The sequence below is a fragment of the Rhipicephalus microplus genome, chromosome 7 (assembly GCF_043290135.1).
Source record: "Rhipicephalus microplus isolate Deutch F79 chromosome 7, USDA_Rmic, whole genome shotgun sequence".
NCBI classification, from domain to species: domain Eukaryota; kingdom Metazoa; phylum Arthropoda; class Arachnida; order Ixodida; family Ixodidae; genus Rhipicephalus; species Rhipicephalus microplus.
This window is the reverse complement of record NC_134706.1, coordinates 161554731-161575746: the sequence shown is the minus strand read 5'-3', so window position 1 is coordinate 161575746 and position 21016 is coordinate 161554731. Positions and strand designations below refer to the sequence as shown.

At 44.7% G+C, this 21016-nt stretch overlaps 1 protein-coding gene across 1 annotated transcript in view; it reads left to right on the top strand.

Annotated features, from left to right (window-relative positions):
* LOC119180028 (sodium-coupled monocarboxylate transporter 1-like) overlaps positions 1–21016 on the top strand; it is a 335015-nt gene that overhangs the window by 219903 nt on the left and 94096 nt on the right. The window contains exons 10-11 of the mRNA XM_075868345.1: positions 13388–13476; positions 20656–20765. Of these exons, the coding sequence (XP_075724460.1) occupies positions 13388–13476; positions 20656–20765 (199 nt within the window). The remainder of the gene's footprint in view (positions 1–13387; positions 13477–20655; positions 20766–21016) is intronic.

Below are 21016 nucleotides of genomic sequence, written 5' to 3'. Positions count from 1 at the left end.
TTCACTTTGAGTGGTTCTTGCGCCTGGTAGCGTGCGACGTTCGATGCGTTTGAGCGTTCTGTTTTGTTTGGACTGTCGAGGGTGTGTGCACCGGACGGTGATGCATGAAACCGTACGGAAGAAGAATGGCTTGACAGGGTATTTTCTCGACGCGCCAGGTCATCTACCATGAATACGGCGTCCTTATAAGGCAAGTGGTGAGCGTTAGGAGTGCTTGAAGAACCGCATGATGAAAACCCAGGTGGTGGACCGCGTATGCGAGACGAAGAGTGAAGGGCATCAGGTGGTTGAGCAACGTCTCGTGTCATATGCTGAAGCGATGACTTCGGAAATGCCGACTTTCGTGTACAAGGAAGACGCGCTTGACGGTTGGGTTTTTCCCAATATACGCATGGCCTTCTGTAAGTAAACTCATGTGCCACTTCGTCTTGTGCCACTTGTCGATTCGCGCTGGACTTTCGAATGCTTGAGGACTGCTTAGGAAATTGACGATAGTGTGCAGTTGTCTCTAGATGGTTGGCAATGAGTAAGCCTTGGTCGTAGTAATTAAAACGGGTAATCATCCCCTCTTTGATTCTTAGCCATGACTCATCGTTCTCGAATATGTGAATTAGGTAAAATTTAAATGTCTCACAGGTGACGTAGTCGCTGAAGTTTGTAACCATCTCCCGTTCCGACCAAGATGCAGCGGTACCCTATTGAAACGATCCATCCGTATGCGATGTACAATAGTTCTGTATGTTTCCGTATGTATACATATGTTTCCTATATATATTCCAAATATTTCCGTAAGATTCTTACATAAATATACGGAATTATTGGACATCGCATACGGATCGTTTCAATAGGGTAGCGTGGAGTTCGAACAGGTTGAACCAGTCCTGTACGGGTCCGTCGTCCGCTGATCCGGTGTACTTGGGGATGTCGAGGTCAGCCGATGGTTCTGTCATGGTGCTGGTCGTTGTCCTCCTAGGCGATGATTCGGTAGTCAATGTACGGTCAGGGCGTCTTCTGGGAAACTGCATCGATGATGAGTGACTGATGAAGGGGCAGGCAGGTCTCCATCCTGTCGACTCGTGTGACGCTACGATGAATTGGCGACGTGGTCTGGCTCATACCCCATGTTTATTCTACTCTCACCTCACTTCTTCCTTCTCTACTTCTCCTAACCATCCCTGCCTTCTTACGTCATACATATATATATATATATATATATATATATATATATATATATATATATATATATATATATATATATATATATATATATATATATATATATATATCCAAAAAACAAAAGTGATGCTGAGTCCGGGAAAGATTATTCGTATAGGAAAGAAGACGCACGTACGAAGTTATTTTATTGACGTTTCGGCGCCGTGGGTCCGGCCTTCATCAGAATACAGTTTATGGCACGAGTGCTGTTTATATACATGTGCATATCAGTAAGATACAAATGTGAAAACCGGCATGAAAGGCAATATATGGGCATATATATATATATATATATATATATATATATATATATATATATATATATATATATATATATGCAAGTCACACAATATGAAGAGCACCTAATGTACGAGTAAAAAGATATTGCTTCCATGCGCGAGCACGTTGTTTACAAATAAAAGATGAAACGCATAAAAGATAAAGCACATAACATGAAGAGTAGTCCGACCGGTAAAAGCAAGAGAAAGAAAAAAACTATAAACTACTAATAAAAATGACAAAGACGTTACAAAGCTGCTACGTAATCAACGGATACAGACAATGTAGTGAGACTTGCTGAGCAACGTTGAAAAAAGATGGACAGGGTGATACAGGTTACGCAGATAGGCAACTAAGTTTTCCTACGTTTTCGTTCAAACCAGATGCGACGGCGTTGAACTTATAGATGAGGAATGATTCACGGGCTTCTCTATCATAATTTGTGCGGAAACCAGATTCTAGTAATGCGACCTGTAGGTTTTCAAAAGAGTGGCCTGGGAGGTGCACGTGTCTTGAAATGGGCGAGTGGGGCAAGGTGTTAGCATGAGATTTATGGTTGTTAAAACGCAGTCTAAAAGGCCCTTCTGTTTGACCAATGTACTGTATTTCACATAGCGCACATTCTATCATGTATATCACGTTCTTAGAGTCGCAGTCAAGATTGCCTTTGATTTTTAAGGAAAAGTTGGAACCAGTACTGGTGACCTGTTGGCATGTGCGCATGTAAGTGCATACTTTGCATCGCGGTTTTTGGCAAGGATGGCACCCGATCGTGTCAGGACTATCTGCTTTCGGTGATGATGACGATGAGAGTATGTCTCGAATAGTTTTAGCTTTGCGATACACTGCTTTAGGTGGTTCGGTGAAAATGTTTCTTAAGCGTTCACTTTGCATTAGAATATTGTGGTGCTTTCTCAACACATTCGAAACACGCGGAACTGACGCAGAATGGGTAAGGACTAAGTTTGTCTGCGGTGAGGGAGTCCAGTTTTTAGCAGCGCACAACAGCGTTCTACAATTATGCATGTCGGCACGATTATGCATGTCGGCGCGTAGTTGGGTCCAATACGCGTACCCATTGACGTGCCGCTAACTTGAACATAGTGTTGCCCTTCAAATTGAAAGTTATTTAGCTCTAAAATGAGGCTGAGCAATACTGCTAATGTGTTGCTGTCAATAAATTTACCCGGTGATGCTGCTTCATAGGACCTGGCGACTGCCGCTATTCCGTCTACATGCGGAATGTTGGTGTATTAAGACGCTACGTCTAGCGTGACCGAAAAGGAACCTTGAGGAACAATCAGATCAATTATACCAGAAACAAAGTCGGTAGTGTCCCTTACGTAAGATGGAAGTGATGCTGGGATACTACTGATCAGAGAATCGACATAGCTGGACAATTTTTCTGTGACAGTACCTATACCTGAAATAATGGGAGGGCCGGGATTGTTTATCTTGTGTATTTTAGGCAAAAGGTAAAAACGACCAGGAACAGGACTTAGGAGAATAAGAGAATGAATCGCATTGTCAGGCACCTTTTTGTTTTCCCGAAGCTCTAGTAAAGTGCTCTGGACAAGAGATTTAAATTGTTCAGTGGGGTCGTGATCCAGACGCTTGTAAAAACTCGTGTCTGCGAGCTGTCTTTGGGCCTCTGCTTCGTAATCAGACTTGTTCATTACGACAACAGCCCCACCTTTGTCCGCAGGCTTGATGACGATGTCATTGCGACAGGACAAGGCATTTAATGCTTTCATTTCACTGGTGGTTAGGTTACGGCGAAACGGCGTTTGCTTTCGATACGACTGTAGTACGTCTCGTTGTACAGCTTTAATATACATATCTAAGCATCTGTCTCGTTGCGAGGGAGGTACCCAACGTTTTCCAGAAGGTATGCGCTGGTGGAACTATTTGTATTTTGCCGGTCATGAAAAAACTCGCGCAAGCGTAAGATGTGGGCAAAATTATCCAAGTCTTTCAGTAATTAAAATTCACTGTGTCCGCCTGTGGCAGGACAGAAATTAAGACCGCGGCACCGAACACTGCGCTCCTCAGCAGTTACTACAATGTCCGAAATATTTACTATATTGTTTGGCTCCTTGACGATATGTTTGTTAATGGAAGGTGACAAAGAAGTATCGGGGTAAGCTTGTACCGGATTCGTTAGCAAAGGGACGTAATTGCATGCATTGTTCTGGCTAGGGCACCAAACACCGTCACGTGACATTTTCTTGACTTTCAATGCGTAAACTTCACGATGCTTTTTATATGCGTATGCCTCTAGTGCGGCGGATTCATTAGACGAGAGGCTTAAATTTGCTGGCATTTGATTTTGTTGGTGCAAGATTTTTTTGCTTGAAGAACGATAATGATCAAGGGTAACTCGGGTGAGTTGTAGTGAAGCATTTCTTAATATGTCGTCCCACCTATCTATATTTTGCTGAGACATGTTAGATAGGGCTGGTTTCACAATGATACGTAGACCCTTAGGTGCAACAGACGCGGTTAAGTAGGTGTTCAAAGTATCTACATGTAGGTCGTTGCGAACACGTTTTTCTACAACTTTCCTTAACCTTAAAAATTCTTTTGAACAGAGGCAAGAAGTGTTTTTACCGGGTGACAAAGTCTGTAGTCAATCAGCAGGTCTCTGTCGCACAGTTTGGGTATGGCTGCGAAGCTTGTAGCGGTGACCACTGGCTGAGGGATCTGGAGGGTCCTTTGCTGAATGCGAAGGTCCAATTGACGAACCTCTCGTAGCGGAGTCTGTCGGGCAACTTTTCGAAGGAACCTTGTTGCAATAGTCATGCGTCACTCGCTCGTGGGGCGATGGTGGCTTCTGAGGGGAAGCACAACTTCTTGTTTGGCCAGTCACCAGTGCTGTGTCAGACGACTCGCGCACAACGGTAGGCCTCCTTGCGTGATGCTGACGTGCATCGGTGGGCACACTGTCCAACCAAGAGTAGGACGTAGCGCTGGATGGCTTGTAACAAATGTGCCGAATATGGCTCGCCATGAGCGAAACCCCTTCAAAATTAGGATGCAAGCCATCAGCGGCCAGTACGCGGTGCGAAGGCAACAATTCGAAGCCGTGATCCAGGAAAGATACCAGTCCAGAGCGGCGACACAAATTCTTTAGCAGAGCGTTGAAACAACACGCTTCACGGTTGAAGCAACGCACGAAAGTTTCACTGGGGTGCCATCGTCGGCGGTTTCTGGTCCTTGGTAGCATGAGGGTGGCGTAGGTCAAGGTGACTTCAGGTCGTTCCTTGGCTATATGGTTGATAACCTTACAGTAGCTGTCGAAAGCTTTCTGTACTGAGGCTCGAAGTAGGTCGTTGGTACCTACGTGTAGGACGATTCTAGTGGTGTTCCGAGGCACAAAATCTAATAGAGCTGGCACGTCAGTGATTAAGGCACCGCACTGGGACACAAATGCTGGAGTATCAGCCAGCGCTGGATCGAAGTACTGATGAATGTGCTTCGTCTGAGAGTCTCCTACGACAGTCATAGATGGTACATTCTTTGGGTACCTCCAGTAAATGTGCTTCGACGTGGTCTGCTCCGGAGCCATTGTTTCAGTATACCAAAAACAAAAGTGATGCTGGGTCCGGGAAAGATTATTCGTATAGGAAAGAAGACGCACGTACGAAGTTATTTTATTGACGTTTCGGCCGTGGGTCCGGCCTTCATCAGAATACAGTTCATGGCACGAGTGCTGTATATGTGTATATATATATATATATATATATATATATATATATATATATATATATATATATATATATATATATATATATATATATATATATATATATATATATATATATATGCAAGTCACACAATCTGAAGAGCACATAATGTACGAGTAAAAAGATATTGCTTCCGTGCGCGAGCACGTTGTTACAAATAAAAGATGAAACGCATAAAAGATAAAGCACATAACATGAAGTCAGGCCTTACGCTTTAAAAGAATCTGCTCAGAGCAATCAGAGTTTCAAAAAAATTGCAGAACACTAAAGGATGCTCTAGTCAAACAAAAATATCCGCCGCAATTAATTGATGACGCAATAAAACGTGCCGACATGCATAATCGTAGAACGCTGTTGTGCGCTGATAAAAACTGGACTCCCTCACCGCAGACAAACTTAGTCCTTACCCATTCTGCGTCAGTTCCGCGTGTTTCGAATGTGCTGAGAAAGCACCACAATATTCTAATGCAAAGTGAACGCTTAAGAAACATTTTCACCGAACCACCTAAAGCAGTGTATCGCAAAGCTAAAACTATTCGAGACATACTCTCATCGTCATCATCACCGAAAGCAGATAGTCCTGACACGATCGGGTGCCATCCTTGCCAAAAACCGCGATGCAAAGTATGCCCTTACATGCGCACATGCCAACAGGTCACCAGTACTGGTTCCAACTTTTCCTTAAAAATCAAAGGCAATCTTGACAGTGACTCTAAGAACGTGGTGTACATGATAGAATGTGCGCTATGTGAAATACAGTACATTGGTCAAACAGAAGGGCCTTTTAGACTGCGTTTTAACAACCATAAATCTCATGCTAACACCTTGCCCCACTCGCCCATTTCAAGACACGTGCACCTCCCTGGCCACTCTTTTGAAAACCTACAGGTCACATTACTAGAATCTGGTTTCCGCACAAATTATGATAGAGAAGCCCGTGAATCATTCCTCATCTATAAGTTCAACGCCGTCGCATCTGGTCTGAATGAAAACGTAGGAAAACTTAGCTGCGTAACCTGTATCACCCTGTCCATCTTTTTTCAACGTTGCTCAGCAAGTCTCACTACATTGTCTGTATCCGTTGATTACGTAGCAGCTTTGTAACGTCTTTATCATTTTTATTAGTATTTTATAGTTTTTTTCTTTCTCTTGCTTTTACCGGTCGGACTACTCTTCATGTTATGTGCTTTATCTTTTATGCGTTTCATCTTTTATTTGTAAACAACGTGCTCGCGCATGGAAGCAATATCTTTTTACTCGTACATTAGATGCTCTTCATATTGTGTGACTTGCATATATATATATATATATATATATATATATATATATATATATATATATATATATATATATATATATTTATGCCCATATATTGCCTTTCATGCCGGTTTTCACATTTGTATCTTACTGATATGCACATGTATATAAACAGCACTCGTGCCGTAAACTGTATTCTGATGAAGGCCGGACCCACGGCCGAAACGTCAATAAAATAACTTCGTACGTGCGTCTTCTTTCCTATACAAATATATATATATATATATATATATATATATATATATATATATATATATATATATATATATATATATATATATATATATATATATATATATATATATTGTGATGTAACGGTGAAGGCAACCTTTATTAGGCCCAGAAGGCACGATGAAGCGAGCACACCCAAGGCACAGAACTCAGGCAAGCCAAGTCCCCACAGCAGATGAAGATGACGACCACTCATGATGATGAACATGTGTAGAGATAGTAGATGTGCTTAATGAATGACTACACTAACTTTCCTTCCACGTGAAAGCGGTCATCCTGGCCGCAGTTCTTGGCCGCAGTTTAAAGTGAAGAGGAACGCCGTATGAAAGGCTTCATGCGGGATACGTGGACTATTTCTGCTGCCCTGAAGCGGCGGTCCGTCGCAAGAAGAATGGATACCGCGCGATAATTCGCAGGAGACGTTTGCTCCAAGACAGTGTAGGGGCCAATAAAACGTAATTGAAACTTCTCGCACAGGCCGGGTGTGCGAATGGGTGTAAGAAGGAGGACTTCGTCGCCAGATCTCGAGCTGAAGGACACGGCACGATGAGAGGCATCATATTCAAGCTTGCGATCCTGTTGCTTGGCCTCAGTGTTGACACGAGCCAGCTGGTGGCAATGAAGTAGACGAGACACGTATTCTTCACTTGAAGATGAACATGGTTTGACAGGCGCAGAGAAGAACGAAACATTGAGGAAAGAAGACGGGAAGCGACCGTAAACGAGGTAGAATGGCGAGTAACTGGTTGTGCGCTGTACAGATGTATTATACGCAAAAGTGACAAATGGCAAAATGGTGTCCCAGTTTCTGTGGTTGGGTTCGATATACAACGCTATCATATCTGACAGTGTACGATGAAAGCGCTCTGTCAGGCCGTTCATCTGAGGATGCTAACTGGAGCTTGTTTTGTGTGTAGTGCCGAATGCCTTGAGCACTTCTTCGACGAGTTCTGAAAGAAATACTCTTCCATGGTCGCTCAAAATGACACGAGGAGCTCCGTGTCGAAGGATTATTGCTCGAAGGATGAAGTCAGCCACATCCGAAGCTGATGCAGAAGGCACGGGAGCTGTTTCTGCGTAGCGGGTCAAGTGGTCGACAGCTGTCACTATCCAACGATTGCCCGTAACAGTCATAGGAAGCGGACCATACAGGCCAACGCCAACTACCTCGAATGGTTGCAGGAAACACGGCAGCGGTTGTTATTGTCCACTTGGAGTTGATGTAAGTAGCTTGCGACGCTGACAAAGGGCGCATGAGGCAACGTATTTCGCGACACAGGTGGACAAGCCCGGCCAGTTGTAGTGACATCTTTTGCGGTCATACGTTTTCTGGAAGCCCATGTGTCCAGCAGACATGTCGTCATGATATGTCTTGAGGACTTGAGCCCGAAGAGGGCGAGGTAGAACGGGCACCCAGCGTTGACCATCAGGGTGGTAGATATGACGGCAGAGGACGTAGTTGTTGAGCTTGAATTGCGTCAGCTGTCGGCGAAGACGGGCGTTAGGGGGCCGGCAAGTCCCGTCAAGACGGTCTATGATGCGGCGACAGTAAGGGTCAGCACGTTGGTGAGATAAGAACAAACCACACTCGCTTGGAGAAGTTGGGTCCACGGTAGCTAATGACGAAACATGTAGGGAAGAGACGGCCGAAAGCTTCTCGAGTGCGGCAGTGGCGGGTTTGTTAAGTGGCTCCGAAGTGAGTGGGCAACGCGAAAGTGCGTCGACGTCTTGATGTTTGTTTCCCGACTCATATGTAATCGTGAAGTCGTATTCTTGTAAGCGAAGAATCCAGCGACCAAGGCGGCAGGACAAGTTCTTGATTGTCGAGAGCCAGCACAAGGCGTGATGCTCCATAACCACAGTAAAGTGGCGGCCGTAGAGATAAGGTCAAAACTTTTGTATCGACCATACGACCGCTAGGCACTCCTGTTCGGTGATGGTATAATTCTTTTCGGCAGGGGTCAGTGCACGGCTCGCGTATGCGACGACTTTCTCACGTGAAGATTTGTCTCGCTGTAGGAGAATTCCACCAATGCCTCGACCACTAGCGTCTGTATGCAGGAGCGTAGGCACGGTTTCGTCGAAATGGCAGAGGACTGGTTCGGGTGTTAGTGCACACTTCAGTTGGGCAAACGCCGCTTCACATTCAGGAGAGCATACAAAGGCGACGTCTGATCCGAGCAACTTGTGCAATGGTGAAGCTATTGAGGCGAAGTCTCGAATGAATCGGCGAAAATAAGAAGCGAGGCCGAGAAAGCTGCGCAAATCTTTGGCTTTTGAGGACGCGGGAAGTGTTGGACAGCAGAAATGTTGTCTGGATCGGTACGAATACCGTCCTTGCTTACGATGTGGCCTAACACTTTAATCGTCTTGCTCGCAAAACGGCACTTCTTGGTGTTCAGCTGAAGGCCTGCGTTTGCAAGGCACGTAAGAACTTCGTCCAGTTGCTGCAATTGCTGAGGGAAAGTTGACGAGAAAATAACGATATCGTCTAAATAGCACAAGCAAGTCTTCCATTGCAAGCCTCGTAAAACTGTGTCAATCATCCGCTCGAATGTTGCTGGAGCATTGCAAAGGCCGAATGGCATGCCGTTGAATTCGTACAGCCCATCTGGTGTTGAAAACGCTGTCTTTTCTTTGTCATCCTCGTGCATGGGTATTTGCCAGTAACCTGAATGGAGGTCTAGGCTTGAGAAGTACTCGGCACCTTGCAGTGAATCCAAAGCATCGTCTATGCGCGGCATGGGGTAAACATCCTTGTGGGTAATCTTATTAAGTTCTCTGTAGTCCACGCAAAATCGCACGGAGCCATCTTTTTTCCTTACTAAAACAACAGGGGATGACCAAGGACTCGCGGAGGGACGTATAATGTTCCGTTGCAGCATATTGGCTACATTTTGTTCAATGTCCTCACGCTCGGACGAAGAGACGCGATATGGTCGACGGCGTACGATGGAAGTGCCATCGGTCTGGATACGATGCCTAATAATGGACGTCTGTCCCAGAGAAGAGGAATGGGCATCAAACAATCTCCTGTGCTTTTGTAGCAAGGCAAGCAACTCATCTGTTTGTGAAGAGGTCAGTTCTGGACTAATAGTCGCAGCAAGAACAGAAACGCTTGATGAACATCCAATAGAAGGAAAGTCAGAACACGCTGGCATAAACGGAACAACAGAGACCGGTTGGGATTCAGTAACACAAGCCATTGTGGTGCCTTTAGGAATGATAATTTTCTCAGACATCTGGTTTGTAGCGTAGAGAAGTCCGGAGCCATTGTGGAACCGCGCTAGACATGAAGCAAGGGCTATACCTCTTGCGAGACAGCGTGCAGATGGTTGAACAAACACGTCACCAGAGTCGATCACATTAGAAGTGATGGTAACTATTCGCTGATGACGAGGTGGTAGCTCGGTATCTTCAGCAGCGAGCAAGCGAACGGGCTTGTCATCCGCATACAGGGCATAGTCAGTTCCCATCGTGTGAACATTTTCTCGACATCAGATGGAAGCGTTCGCCGTAGACAGAAAATCCCAGCCTAATATAAGCTGGTGGGCACACGAACTCAGCACAGCAAATTTCACAAAATGAAGAATACCAGCTATGAAAACGCGAGCGGTGCACATAGCGGCAGGTCTAATGGCGTCCCCTTGAGCAGCGAGCAGTGTAGGTCCATCATAAGGGGTGGTGACTTTTCGCAGACGTGAGCACAAGGAACGATCAATCACAGACAAACAAGCACCAGTGTCTATTGAAGCGTCCACGTACACACCTTCTATTAAAACAGATATCGTGTTGTATGGACGCACTGGAGGAATTTCTGTCTTTTCGTTCGGTGCAGCTTTTCCTACAAAAGCTGCAGAGGTTAGTTTTCCGGGCTTTGGTTGGTGAATTGCGAGACAGGTCGCAGTGGAGACGTGGAGTGGCGGAGGGGTGAGGGTGAGCAGCGTCTAGTAGAGCGGTATGAAGTGGTTGGCTCAGATGTCGTAGTTGGGGACGGTGAGCAACGTTGCGGCGGATCATGAGAATGACGTTGGAAAGTGTACCAGCTTGTCCCATCATCCCGTCCGTAGGTGTCGAATCCACGACGCTCGTCCTGCTGACGCTTCCGACAGACACGTGCAATGTGGCCCCGATAGCCGCAGTAATAACAGATTGGACGAGGCGGCCGCCATGATGGGTGAAAGGGCTGGCTACGCGCACTCGGAGTTAACGAAGCCAGTGGGACAGGCGTCGATTGTGCGGGAATCGGTTGTACGACGGGTGGTGAGCCAACGAGGACTTGTGCGTATGTCGGCTGGAGTCGAGGTATTGGAGAGTCTACATACGCTGGCCCGGTCATGGACGCCAACTCCTCTTTGACAACGTCGTGCAAAACAGTTTTGGACGGGGGAGGTGGACTCGGTGTCATTGAGAGGCCGAAAGATTGTAGCTCTTCCTGTATAATCGCCCGGATCATGGCACGAAATGAGGCATCAGTCGGGGTGGTGTTTTCAGCGCTGTCCGGCGGTAACCGTTGGGACTCAAGCTCCTCTAGGCGTTGGCACGTGGCAACAATGTCAGCGACTGTGGTCGGGTTTTGTATGACCAAGGCATTGAACGCGGCCGTGCCGATCCCTTTCAATAGATGACGAACGCTCTCTGATTCAGACATGGACGTGCTGAAACGGTGACAGAGAGCAAGGACATCTTCTATGTACGATGTGTAAGACTCACCGCATTGTTGCTTGCGAGCATCCAGTGTCTTCTTCGCGAGAGCTGAACGAACTACCGGGGTGCCAAAAATTTGGTTAAGCTGCTGCTTGAAACGTGTTCAGTCCGTAATGTCCGTTTCATGATTGAAAAACCATGTTTTTGCTACGGCTGTCAGATAGAAAAAAACACGGCGAAGCTTGGTAGGATCATCCCAGTTGTTAGTGGAACTCGCTCGATTGAACTGGTGCAACCAATCCTCCACATCTTCACCTCGAAGTCCGGCAAACGTGGGCGGCTCACGCTGGTGCGCGGTGATAATCCACGATGAATAGGGCACGGTAGCCGGGCCGTGGAGGTAGACACAGAAGCGCCGGTTGGCTCGTCCTGAGGCATGTTACCGGACACCTGGCACAAACGATGACCTGAGCGGAGCTCCAGGAAGTAAAGCGGGTTGGGAGAGGACGGAAGATCGTAGAGCACACTCCACCACTTGTGATGTAACGGTGAAGGCAACCTTTATTAGGCCCAGAAGGCACGATGAAGCGAGCACACCCAAGGCACAGAACTCAGACAAGCCAAGTCCCCACAGCAGATGAAGATGACGACCACTCCTGATGATGAACATGTGTAGAGATAGTAGATCTGCTTATTGAACGCCTACAGTATATATATATATATATATATATATATAAGAATGAAGGAGCACACTTACGAAAATTTGATAATTGTTTACTCTACGTTTCGACCTGACGAAGGCCGTGCCACGGCCGAAACGTAGAGTAAACAATTATCAAATTTTCGTAAGTGTGCTCCTTCATTCTTAATTATATTTGCACCGGACCCACACAATTTCTTTTTTGAATCATATATATATATATATATATATATATATATATATATATATATATATATATATATATATATATATATATATATATATATATATATATACTTGTGTTGTGCCCTCATTCATTAAGTGTCTGCGCATCTTCATAAATGTGCTAGCTGCTCTTCGTTTCATTTTTATTGATACGGACACGCTGGCGAGAGTAGCAACCATCGTGCATCAGGACAGAAGTGCTCATAATGTATATTTATTTGCCATCATGCCAGATCTCTGCGACGAAGAGAGCTGATTTTAAGCTACCCATCGATTACAAAATGTGCAGCTTTGCAAGTTCGCATGGCACTTTACAGAACAGCAGTGGGTGCTTTTCCAATTAGAAAAAGAAAGAAGTATGGCATGGTTGGCACTTAACTTCACATCTAGTAGGCAATCTAGAATAGTTCAAAATATCCAATGTTAGACGTACGAAAACATTTCTTTTCTTGCGGCATATGGTTTAAGGCAACGAGTACGGAACCCGATTACGCTGTCGCCTTCTACTTTTAAAGGCGAAGTTGAAGCGTCATTTCTTCCTTTCTTTCTTTCTTTCTTTCTTTCTTTCTTTCTTTCTTTCTTTATTTGTTTCTTTCTGTGCCAGTACAGAAAATGGAGCGAAGGCAAAAGGCTGAAAGCCTGACAAAGGGCCTTTGCTCCAAATACAGTGAGGCAGACAGACTGACATAATAATTTTGCAGGATACAGAAAAAATACAAAAATATACAAAAATACATAAGGTACTTGTGCAAATACTGTAACACTTACAACAGTAATAAAGTGTTATTTATTTATCTCTAAGAAACCAGGCTTACTTTGTAGTTACTGACAGAAGGCATGAACTATGTCATCCTGAAGACTAGTCGAAACTTGTCTCAGCCTGATTCACACACGCAAGCACTCACTACTGCACCCCACAAGAAGCACTCTATATTCAAGATGACATATTACCATCTTGACAAACAGTGAAAACAGTGACCAAAGTAACTGCGCGTGCCTTCTAACGCCGGTGCATTTTATCGTTAAGGTTGTGCCTTATTACATGAGGGAGAGCCTGGCGGACGTTGCAGCTCTTCGAGGTTTCTTTCTGGCTGGGCTAGTCAGCGCATCCACAAGGTATGTTTGTTCAACTGTAAGCCCAAGCATTCATCTTGGAGCATGCACATTTAATTCACTTCGTGAACAGGTGATGCTTGAATCAGGTTTTACAGCGAAAGCTGTTATGAGGTCAGAACTCTGGTCACGTGCTACCGTAGTTGTTCATCGCTGTCGGTGTCCGTAACCACCATCGCACGAAATAAAAAAAAACCTAGTACCAAGGACACAGTGGAGCTCGAACCCGGGTCCGCTGCGTGCTATCCCAGTATTCCACCACTGAGCCACGCAGTTTTTTTTTATTTTGTTTTCTTTATTGAGATGCGCCACGCCGGTACTTCAGACGTGTTCGCAAGCTTGTTTGAGGTAGGTTTGATGTCGGGGAAAAATGGAGTTATTATAAGTAATAAAGTGTTTTAGAACAGCAATTGAATAACCAGGTGCCACACAATGCAAATAGCGTCCAATGATTTAACCGATTACAAAAAGCTTGTTTTTGTTCAGCTATTAACTGTGGCACATACCCACTTCAGGCATAATTCCTCATCGTCGTCAGCCACTGCATGAACAATAGGCACAAAATTCATTGCAAGTGCTTAGTGGATACGACACTTCTCAGGAGAATGACAAAGGATATAGCATAGCAAATGCTGGTCTATTATCCAGAAATTATTATAATTAGTGCCCTAATGGGTATCAAGCAAACGTGCTTGCCGCAGTTACCAAATGAGTAGTGTTTAGAATAGACCCTGAAAGGCCTCTCTTGTAGCTTTCGCTGGGACTGTGCTGCACCTTCCGCGCAGCCTTGGTGTTTTTGGTTAACGCAATAGCCTTAGATGCCTCAGAGGACAGCTGATTTAGAAAACGCAGTGTTCGGTAGAGCAACCTAAAACTGCCTACAGGGCACTCAGGCGCTACGATCTTAGGCCACCATGGAAATGATAGGTAGTACAACGATTTACCTATGGTCGTCGTGCCTGTGCCTTTTCAAGGCACTTGAGGATTTGTTTATTGTTGGGTTTTCGTTTTGTTTCGCGTAAAATAACAAGCCGTCTTCAACTTAGCGACCTGATTTGAATTGGTAAGCCTAAAACGTTAAGGCCACAAAGGTACAACTATAGTGCCTAGAAATATTACTGGCTAGTGTGCTGAGCGCGCGCATTCCGTACGAGAGTGGGTGGCCGCGCATGTGATGGCTGCACTCAGATGCCACAAGCGGCGCTGCGTGTCGAGAGGGTGCACGAACGCGCGAAATTCCTCTCGTCCTGTTGCTGTCGGAGCCTTGCCACGTTTAAAACCAGTGTGTGACAGCTGCCACCTGATTTACTGTGAAGTTCGACGGCGCCAGATGTAGGCTGCAACATCCCGAGATGTTAAAAGCTAAACGGCTTTGCAAATGAAGGACGTGTTTTCTGCCGCTCGGTGTCGAAGCAGTTATCAGTCGAACAAGGAAAGGTGCCTTGTTCCAACGAATCCAGCACAGTTTCTTTAATGGAAAAGTAGGACCAAGTGGGCATACAGAAGGTCGATGCCGAAGGCTGTTGTGTGCGAAAGGCATTTTGTGAGTGACTGCATCGAACCACCTTTTTTGGTTAAGGTAAATGGTGTCAGAAATGGAATCGCCATTTAGGCATAATTTCAAATATTATTCTTTATCTAAAAATTTTAAAATACCGCTTTGAATTTCAGTAACACACTTTTTTCCCTATTTCAACGTCGGACTACTTTTGCAAAAACGTATTGAATATCATATGTGGTGAGTGTCAGATGGTTCATTGGCATGTTATAATTCTTTGTTCTCACTCGAATCCTAGTGGAAGGCAGGCTAAGAGGTAAACGTTTTTGGGTATTCTGTGATAATTTTTGTTCCTAAAAAAAGCACATTTTCAAAAGTAACACTGGTGGTTATACTGTCAATGATCTTTAAAATTATTTCTTTGTGTACTGCAGCTACTTTGAGCGTCTATCTCTCTATCTATCTATCATCTATCTATTTATCTATCTATCAACCTATCTATCTATTTATTTATTTATCTATCTATCACCTATCGTCTATCATCTATCTATCTATCTATCTATCCATCAATCTATCTATCACCTATCGTCTATCTATTTATCTATCTATCTATCTATCTATCTATCTAATCGCCTACTCCTGGGTGCTCTCACGATCACCCCTTAACTTACAGTAAACCAAAATTAGTGTGCGTGGGTAAGATGGTTAAATGAATATGACTCGCTGGTCCTGACATGAATAATGTAACCATCCCGTCAAGTACGCCATTAAACCCTTCTCGCCACACCTTTCTTAACGCGTGAACGTTGACAAAAAGGACATTGGCAACGTTGACACTACGAATGCAAATGATAAACGTTTATGTCCCAGCAGAGGAATAGAAGCCAAGCATTCAGCGTGGTAATCAAGTATCCTACCGCATAGCCACGCCAGGTCTCCGAAATACTTTGCAATTAAGAAGAGCCTAATGTCCGCGAAATGCCAATTCTGGTTCCACTGTTGGCTATCCTATTTCTTGCATATATTTAGCACCACTTCATAATGTTTTTTAATTAAAAATTACAACAGAGTCACCTTCCATCCGCATGCTTTGCACAGCATTGACTCCCAAGTTATGTGGGATATGCTTTTTTCTTTCTGGGCGGTAACGGATGGTGAAATGTATGTCACAAAATGATCTGCATATGTTATTGAAAAGTGCTGATACCGTGAACGCAATCGAGTAGTTCTTATACAATAAAGCATTTTGTAAAAAAACACTTCGAAAGTACAGAAAATAAAAGTTGGCCTCGCGCAATTCGGTCTCCTGAAAGGTTCACAGCGCTTGCGGAGCGCAAAAATTGAACGCAAATGCACCCACTTGCACAGCAGCGCACCATGCGGGCGCCGCCGGCAGTCATGAGCTGCGGGGCGAGCTCCTAACCCGCGCTCAGCCCTCTAGCCAGTATATTTCTATACGCTGTAGTACAACTGCCTTTACATTTTCTCATTTTTTGTTTTGTGACAAAGCCACGCGATGTCGAACGGAGCCGAAAGTGCGAAAAATACTCAAGTCCGGGTACTGCCCCTCATTCCTTTGCTTGATGAAGCATTGTGCGTTGCAGATCTCATAGATACTAGCGCCAGAGTTCCCTCTAAAGTATTTATAGGAAACTATATTGAGCAACCTATTTCACACCATCGAAATCAGATAATAATGACGGATACAGTATGAATCAAACCCAGGTGTTCGGCGAGGCAGTCAGGCATTTTTCCACATACTCTAATCAGTGATATAGTAATCTTAGGGAAGTTCACCATGAAGTGGTCGTGTTGCGCAAGGAGACACGTCGACAGATGCAACATGCGTGGTATAGTGCCATGCAAGAACACAAGGCATCATGCCATGTGAACTGCGTATCAAGTTGGGAACTGCGTGGCAGTTCACAACTTGTGAACTTGTGGACAACCATGTGAACCGCGTATCAAGAGCTGTCAAGTCAAAGTTTATTATAAAGGGCTAAACTTCGCTCCAATCATCATCAGTCACGGCATCAGCAAATGGTGACCTATTGAAACATCTGTGGTGGTGACAATGATGATAACAGATCTACGTGCGATGTTCTGTGCCTTCTAGTTGGTTTATACGAATGCAGAATGAATGTATGAATGAATGAAGTAAGAAAGGAAAGAAAGAAGAAACGAATGAATGTTTTTCTAGGAAAATGCAAAAAAAATGGACCTTCAGAACTGTGTGAGAAAAGCACGAGGAGCAACATAGCAGAAAACAAATAAAGAGAAAAAAGAGAGCAGCAGAGCCTGGTGCACATTTACAAGTGAGCACTGTAAAATCACAAAAATCTAAACGAACGCAAAGCCGCTGCCAGCTTTATGTATTCTATTATTTTTTCTGTCTTTTCGGCATATTGACTTTGCGGCATTTCTTTATTCAGGCGTTTCCACTGTTGACATTTTGGTATTCGGCCTTAAATTTTCGGCATTTTGATGGCGACCCTACGAACGTGTCCTTTTGAGCAAAGTACGCAGTTTCGGCTCAAACAATGCCCCCCCCCCCCCTCGCCTTTATACACCGGTAAGTCTCCATGAGTCTTCGCCCGACGAAAGACGAGTCCCTCGTTTCCTCTCAGATTGAGGAGCAATCGACGATGGGCCTCGTATGTGCACTGTTATCGCATGCGGCCTTCGTGAAGTAGAGATGGCCGGCTCGTTTCACCGCTGTCTCAGCCGCCTTCGTTCCCACCCGCTTACGCGCATTTACTCGCGTTAATTAAATGCGCGGAGCGGTGTTGTTGACCGGCACTTTTCCTCCATATTTTTCTATTTTGTTGTTAAGGTTCAAGTGTGCTTTTTTTACATCTACTTTGTTTAAACATGTTCCTTTATATGAGTATTTATTTATACCCCTACCAGCCAGTGGCTATGGGTCTATAGCCAGTGTTGTGCATTTTCTTGTATTGATAAGATCTTCAAATAAAAAGTGATTGGTTGATTGATCTATACGGAACATGATGGTAATGGTAGAAACCAACCACGATTCTCTGTATAATTGTTATTGCAGTGAAAATTTAACTGTTCACGGCACAATTGCAACTCATGGTGCACTATTCTTGACGTTACAAGCAGTTTTCGCTTGTACTATCTGCAACGTTGAAGCAGAGCTTGCTGAATCATAAGGGCAGATATTTATTATCCATTGTGACAAGAGTGAATGACTAAATATTTCTACCAGCACTGCTGGTATTAGACCGACATGACCATGACAACTTATGTTACACTACGTTGCGTTACACTACGTTACTTCTGTTTCTTGCGTTACAACCTATGTTACACTATTAAACTTGCTGTTATGTTATACTTGCACTACTTTACTTGCTGTTATGTTGTAACTTATGTTACATTACGTTACTTGCTCCGGCTAGTCACAGCACGCTTTTGTACGTTTTCCTGTGCTTGTGTGATAACGTCACTCCTACTAACAAAGGTCGCCTTCATCCTGCTTAACACGCACAGATTTCATTATGAAATTATTAGGCTCTATTGCACACGTTCCTCCATCGGTAGAAGCTCTGAATAATAACCGTTCGATACATGTGGTGCGCACCCACACGGGCCATTCTGTGAGGCAGCAGAATTGCGGGCGAGTATGGCGCCCCGCCACGGTGGTCTAGTGGCTAAGGTACTCGGCTGCTGACCCGCAGGTCGCGGGTTCGAATCCCGGCTGTGGCGGCTGCATTTCCGATGGAGGCGGAAATGTTGTAGGCCCGTGTACTCAGATTTGGGTGCACGTTAAAGAACCCCAGGTGGTCAAAATTTCCGGAGCCCTCCACTACGGCGTCTCTCATAATCATATGGTGGTTTTGGGACGTTAAACCCCACAAATCAATCAATCAAGCGGGCGAGTATGGCAAACTTGTATTATTGCTCATGCCATGGCGTGTAGTTGACGTTCACCGTTCACTTATATCCATCTATGCCGATACAAGTTCAGCAAACTTATTTTTATCGCGATAGCAATTATAGGGACACTCTCGGCTGGATTTCACCACTGGTGTCGACGTCGATGTGAACGTCAGCGTCGATGTCATGCACCATATGTATACGTATCTATATACATGAAAACGCAAAAAAGAAAAAAATTGGCCCCGTATCTGCATTTAATCTCCAAATGTCGTCGAAAGACGATAGTTTTGCGTTGGTAGAAAGTGAACAAAACATTTATTTGATGTTTTGCTCAAGCAAATCGGTGAATGGTATTCTGGAGGCGCTGCGTTAGAGTGCCTCAAGGGTGCAGTGGAGGCGAACGAACGCATCAAATCGCGTCACACGTGAGACATGAGCGCCATCTGGCAGTTTTTTTTTTTTTCAAAAACAAAGCGCGTGGCTCTGAGACGGGTGTGCGCGCCCGCCTCAGAGGTGATAAGGCGTAGAACGCAAGGCGAGAGGTAAGTGCCACCACCGTCTCGTTTTAGCAAAGCGTTGGAAACACTCACCTTTCCGTGCAAGCGTTGGATGGTCAGCGCAGCGTGATAAGCGCTACGGTCCTTAAAATTGCTTATGTATACCTTTTCTAGTAAAAGGCGCACATGCGGAATATATGTTGTTATGGTGCCCCAGACACGCGCACTAATTGCTTTTTATTGATAATTGCACAATTATGAACGGTGAATCTAGAGCAACATAGGTGGGCACCGCGGATGGGGTCGGCCTTTTCCAATACCCGATGCTGTTAAAAGTAGACAAACAGACAAATGTACAAACATGCAGACAAAACTTTTGGGTGGAAGGTCCCCAACAAAGATTATTGCCTTTGAAAAATCTCAGAAGAAAAACTCCGCTGCGCGAAATCAAACGTGAGACTTCCGCGTTGTGAATGCGAGGTGTTAACCACTGAGCCACCGAAGGGTACCTCCTTCAACATTCAAACGGCAAGCTAATCATATCTACCACTTACAGCTGGTGGCGGGCATCTCGGGGGGGGGGAGAACTATCGTGTTTTCAGCATTATCAGCAAGGTGTCGTAGTGAGCGCGCGGAAGCTCTGATCTCTCAGGCGTGCTTTGGCCCACGTAGAGAATAAGAGGGTGTACACTCGATCGCGTGCCTTTATCTTGCAGTGGAGAGAATCGCACATCTTGTCTAGCCTTTGGGTTTCGTGGGAACAATTTGTTGTAGCTACCGGGCGCACAAAGGTAAATGCAGTCATGGCACAGCTTCCGCTTGCGAAAATGGTGTGCTTTTCAGACACAGCGAAGTAGCAACTAAGACGCTTATTCGCGTTAATCTCTACCTGTGAGTACGTTTCGTGCGTCATTTGTGCGTGAGAAACACGGGGAACGTTTCGATCTGCTTGCCATTCTGCGTGTGACCTTCGAATTTGTTGATATCGCGTTCATTGCTTCGCCTTTGCGGCAAAGCTGTGACTTTTTCCCTCATTCTGTAGAAGCAATTATACGACATCGTACACATGTGCGCTGTCTAAATTTGATTCCAGATCGAGAGCACTTGAAAATGGCTTCATGGCGCAGCAGCGCATCTAAACGAGCTCTGTCAACGTAGCTTCATTGTGCTACTGCTTAAAGTTGGGGCCTTGCTGAAATCCTCTAAACTCCAAGAAAAGGCAATCAGACAGAATTTCTGGGTCTTCCGGAACTTATTCTCTCAACTGTTTTTGTTTTCCCGTTACAGCACTGTCTCATCCATTGTGAACTCTCATGCAGCAATTTTCTACATTGACATTGTCTCACCATATTTGAAGATAAGTGAGCAGCGAGCGACTAACATCATGCGTCTGCTAGGTGGAGTATCATTGTTTTTAAGTCATGCATTTATATACCGCTTTATATAGCACTGTATAGGTATAATAAATGAACACCACAATAATTATAACATAAAAATAACATATTGAATTCTAAGCATTTCACAATGTTTACTCGGAAGTAAAGAGCAACCTTATTTTTTGCTGTTAATTTTGGCTTGTATTCACAAGCCACAAGGCTGTACCATCTGCATACTAACGTAAAAGCGCTTAAGAGCATCCATATGTACG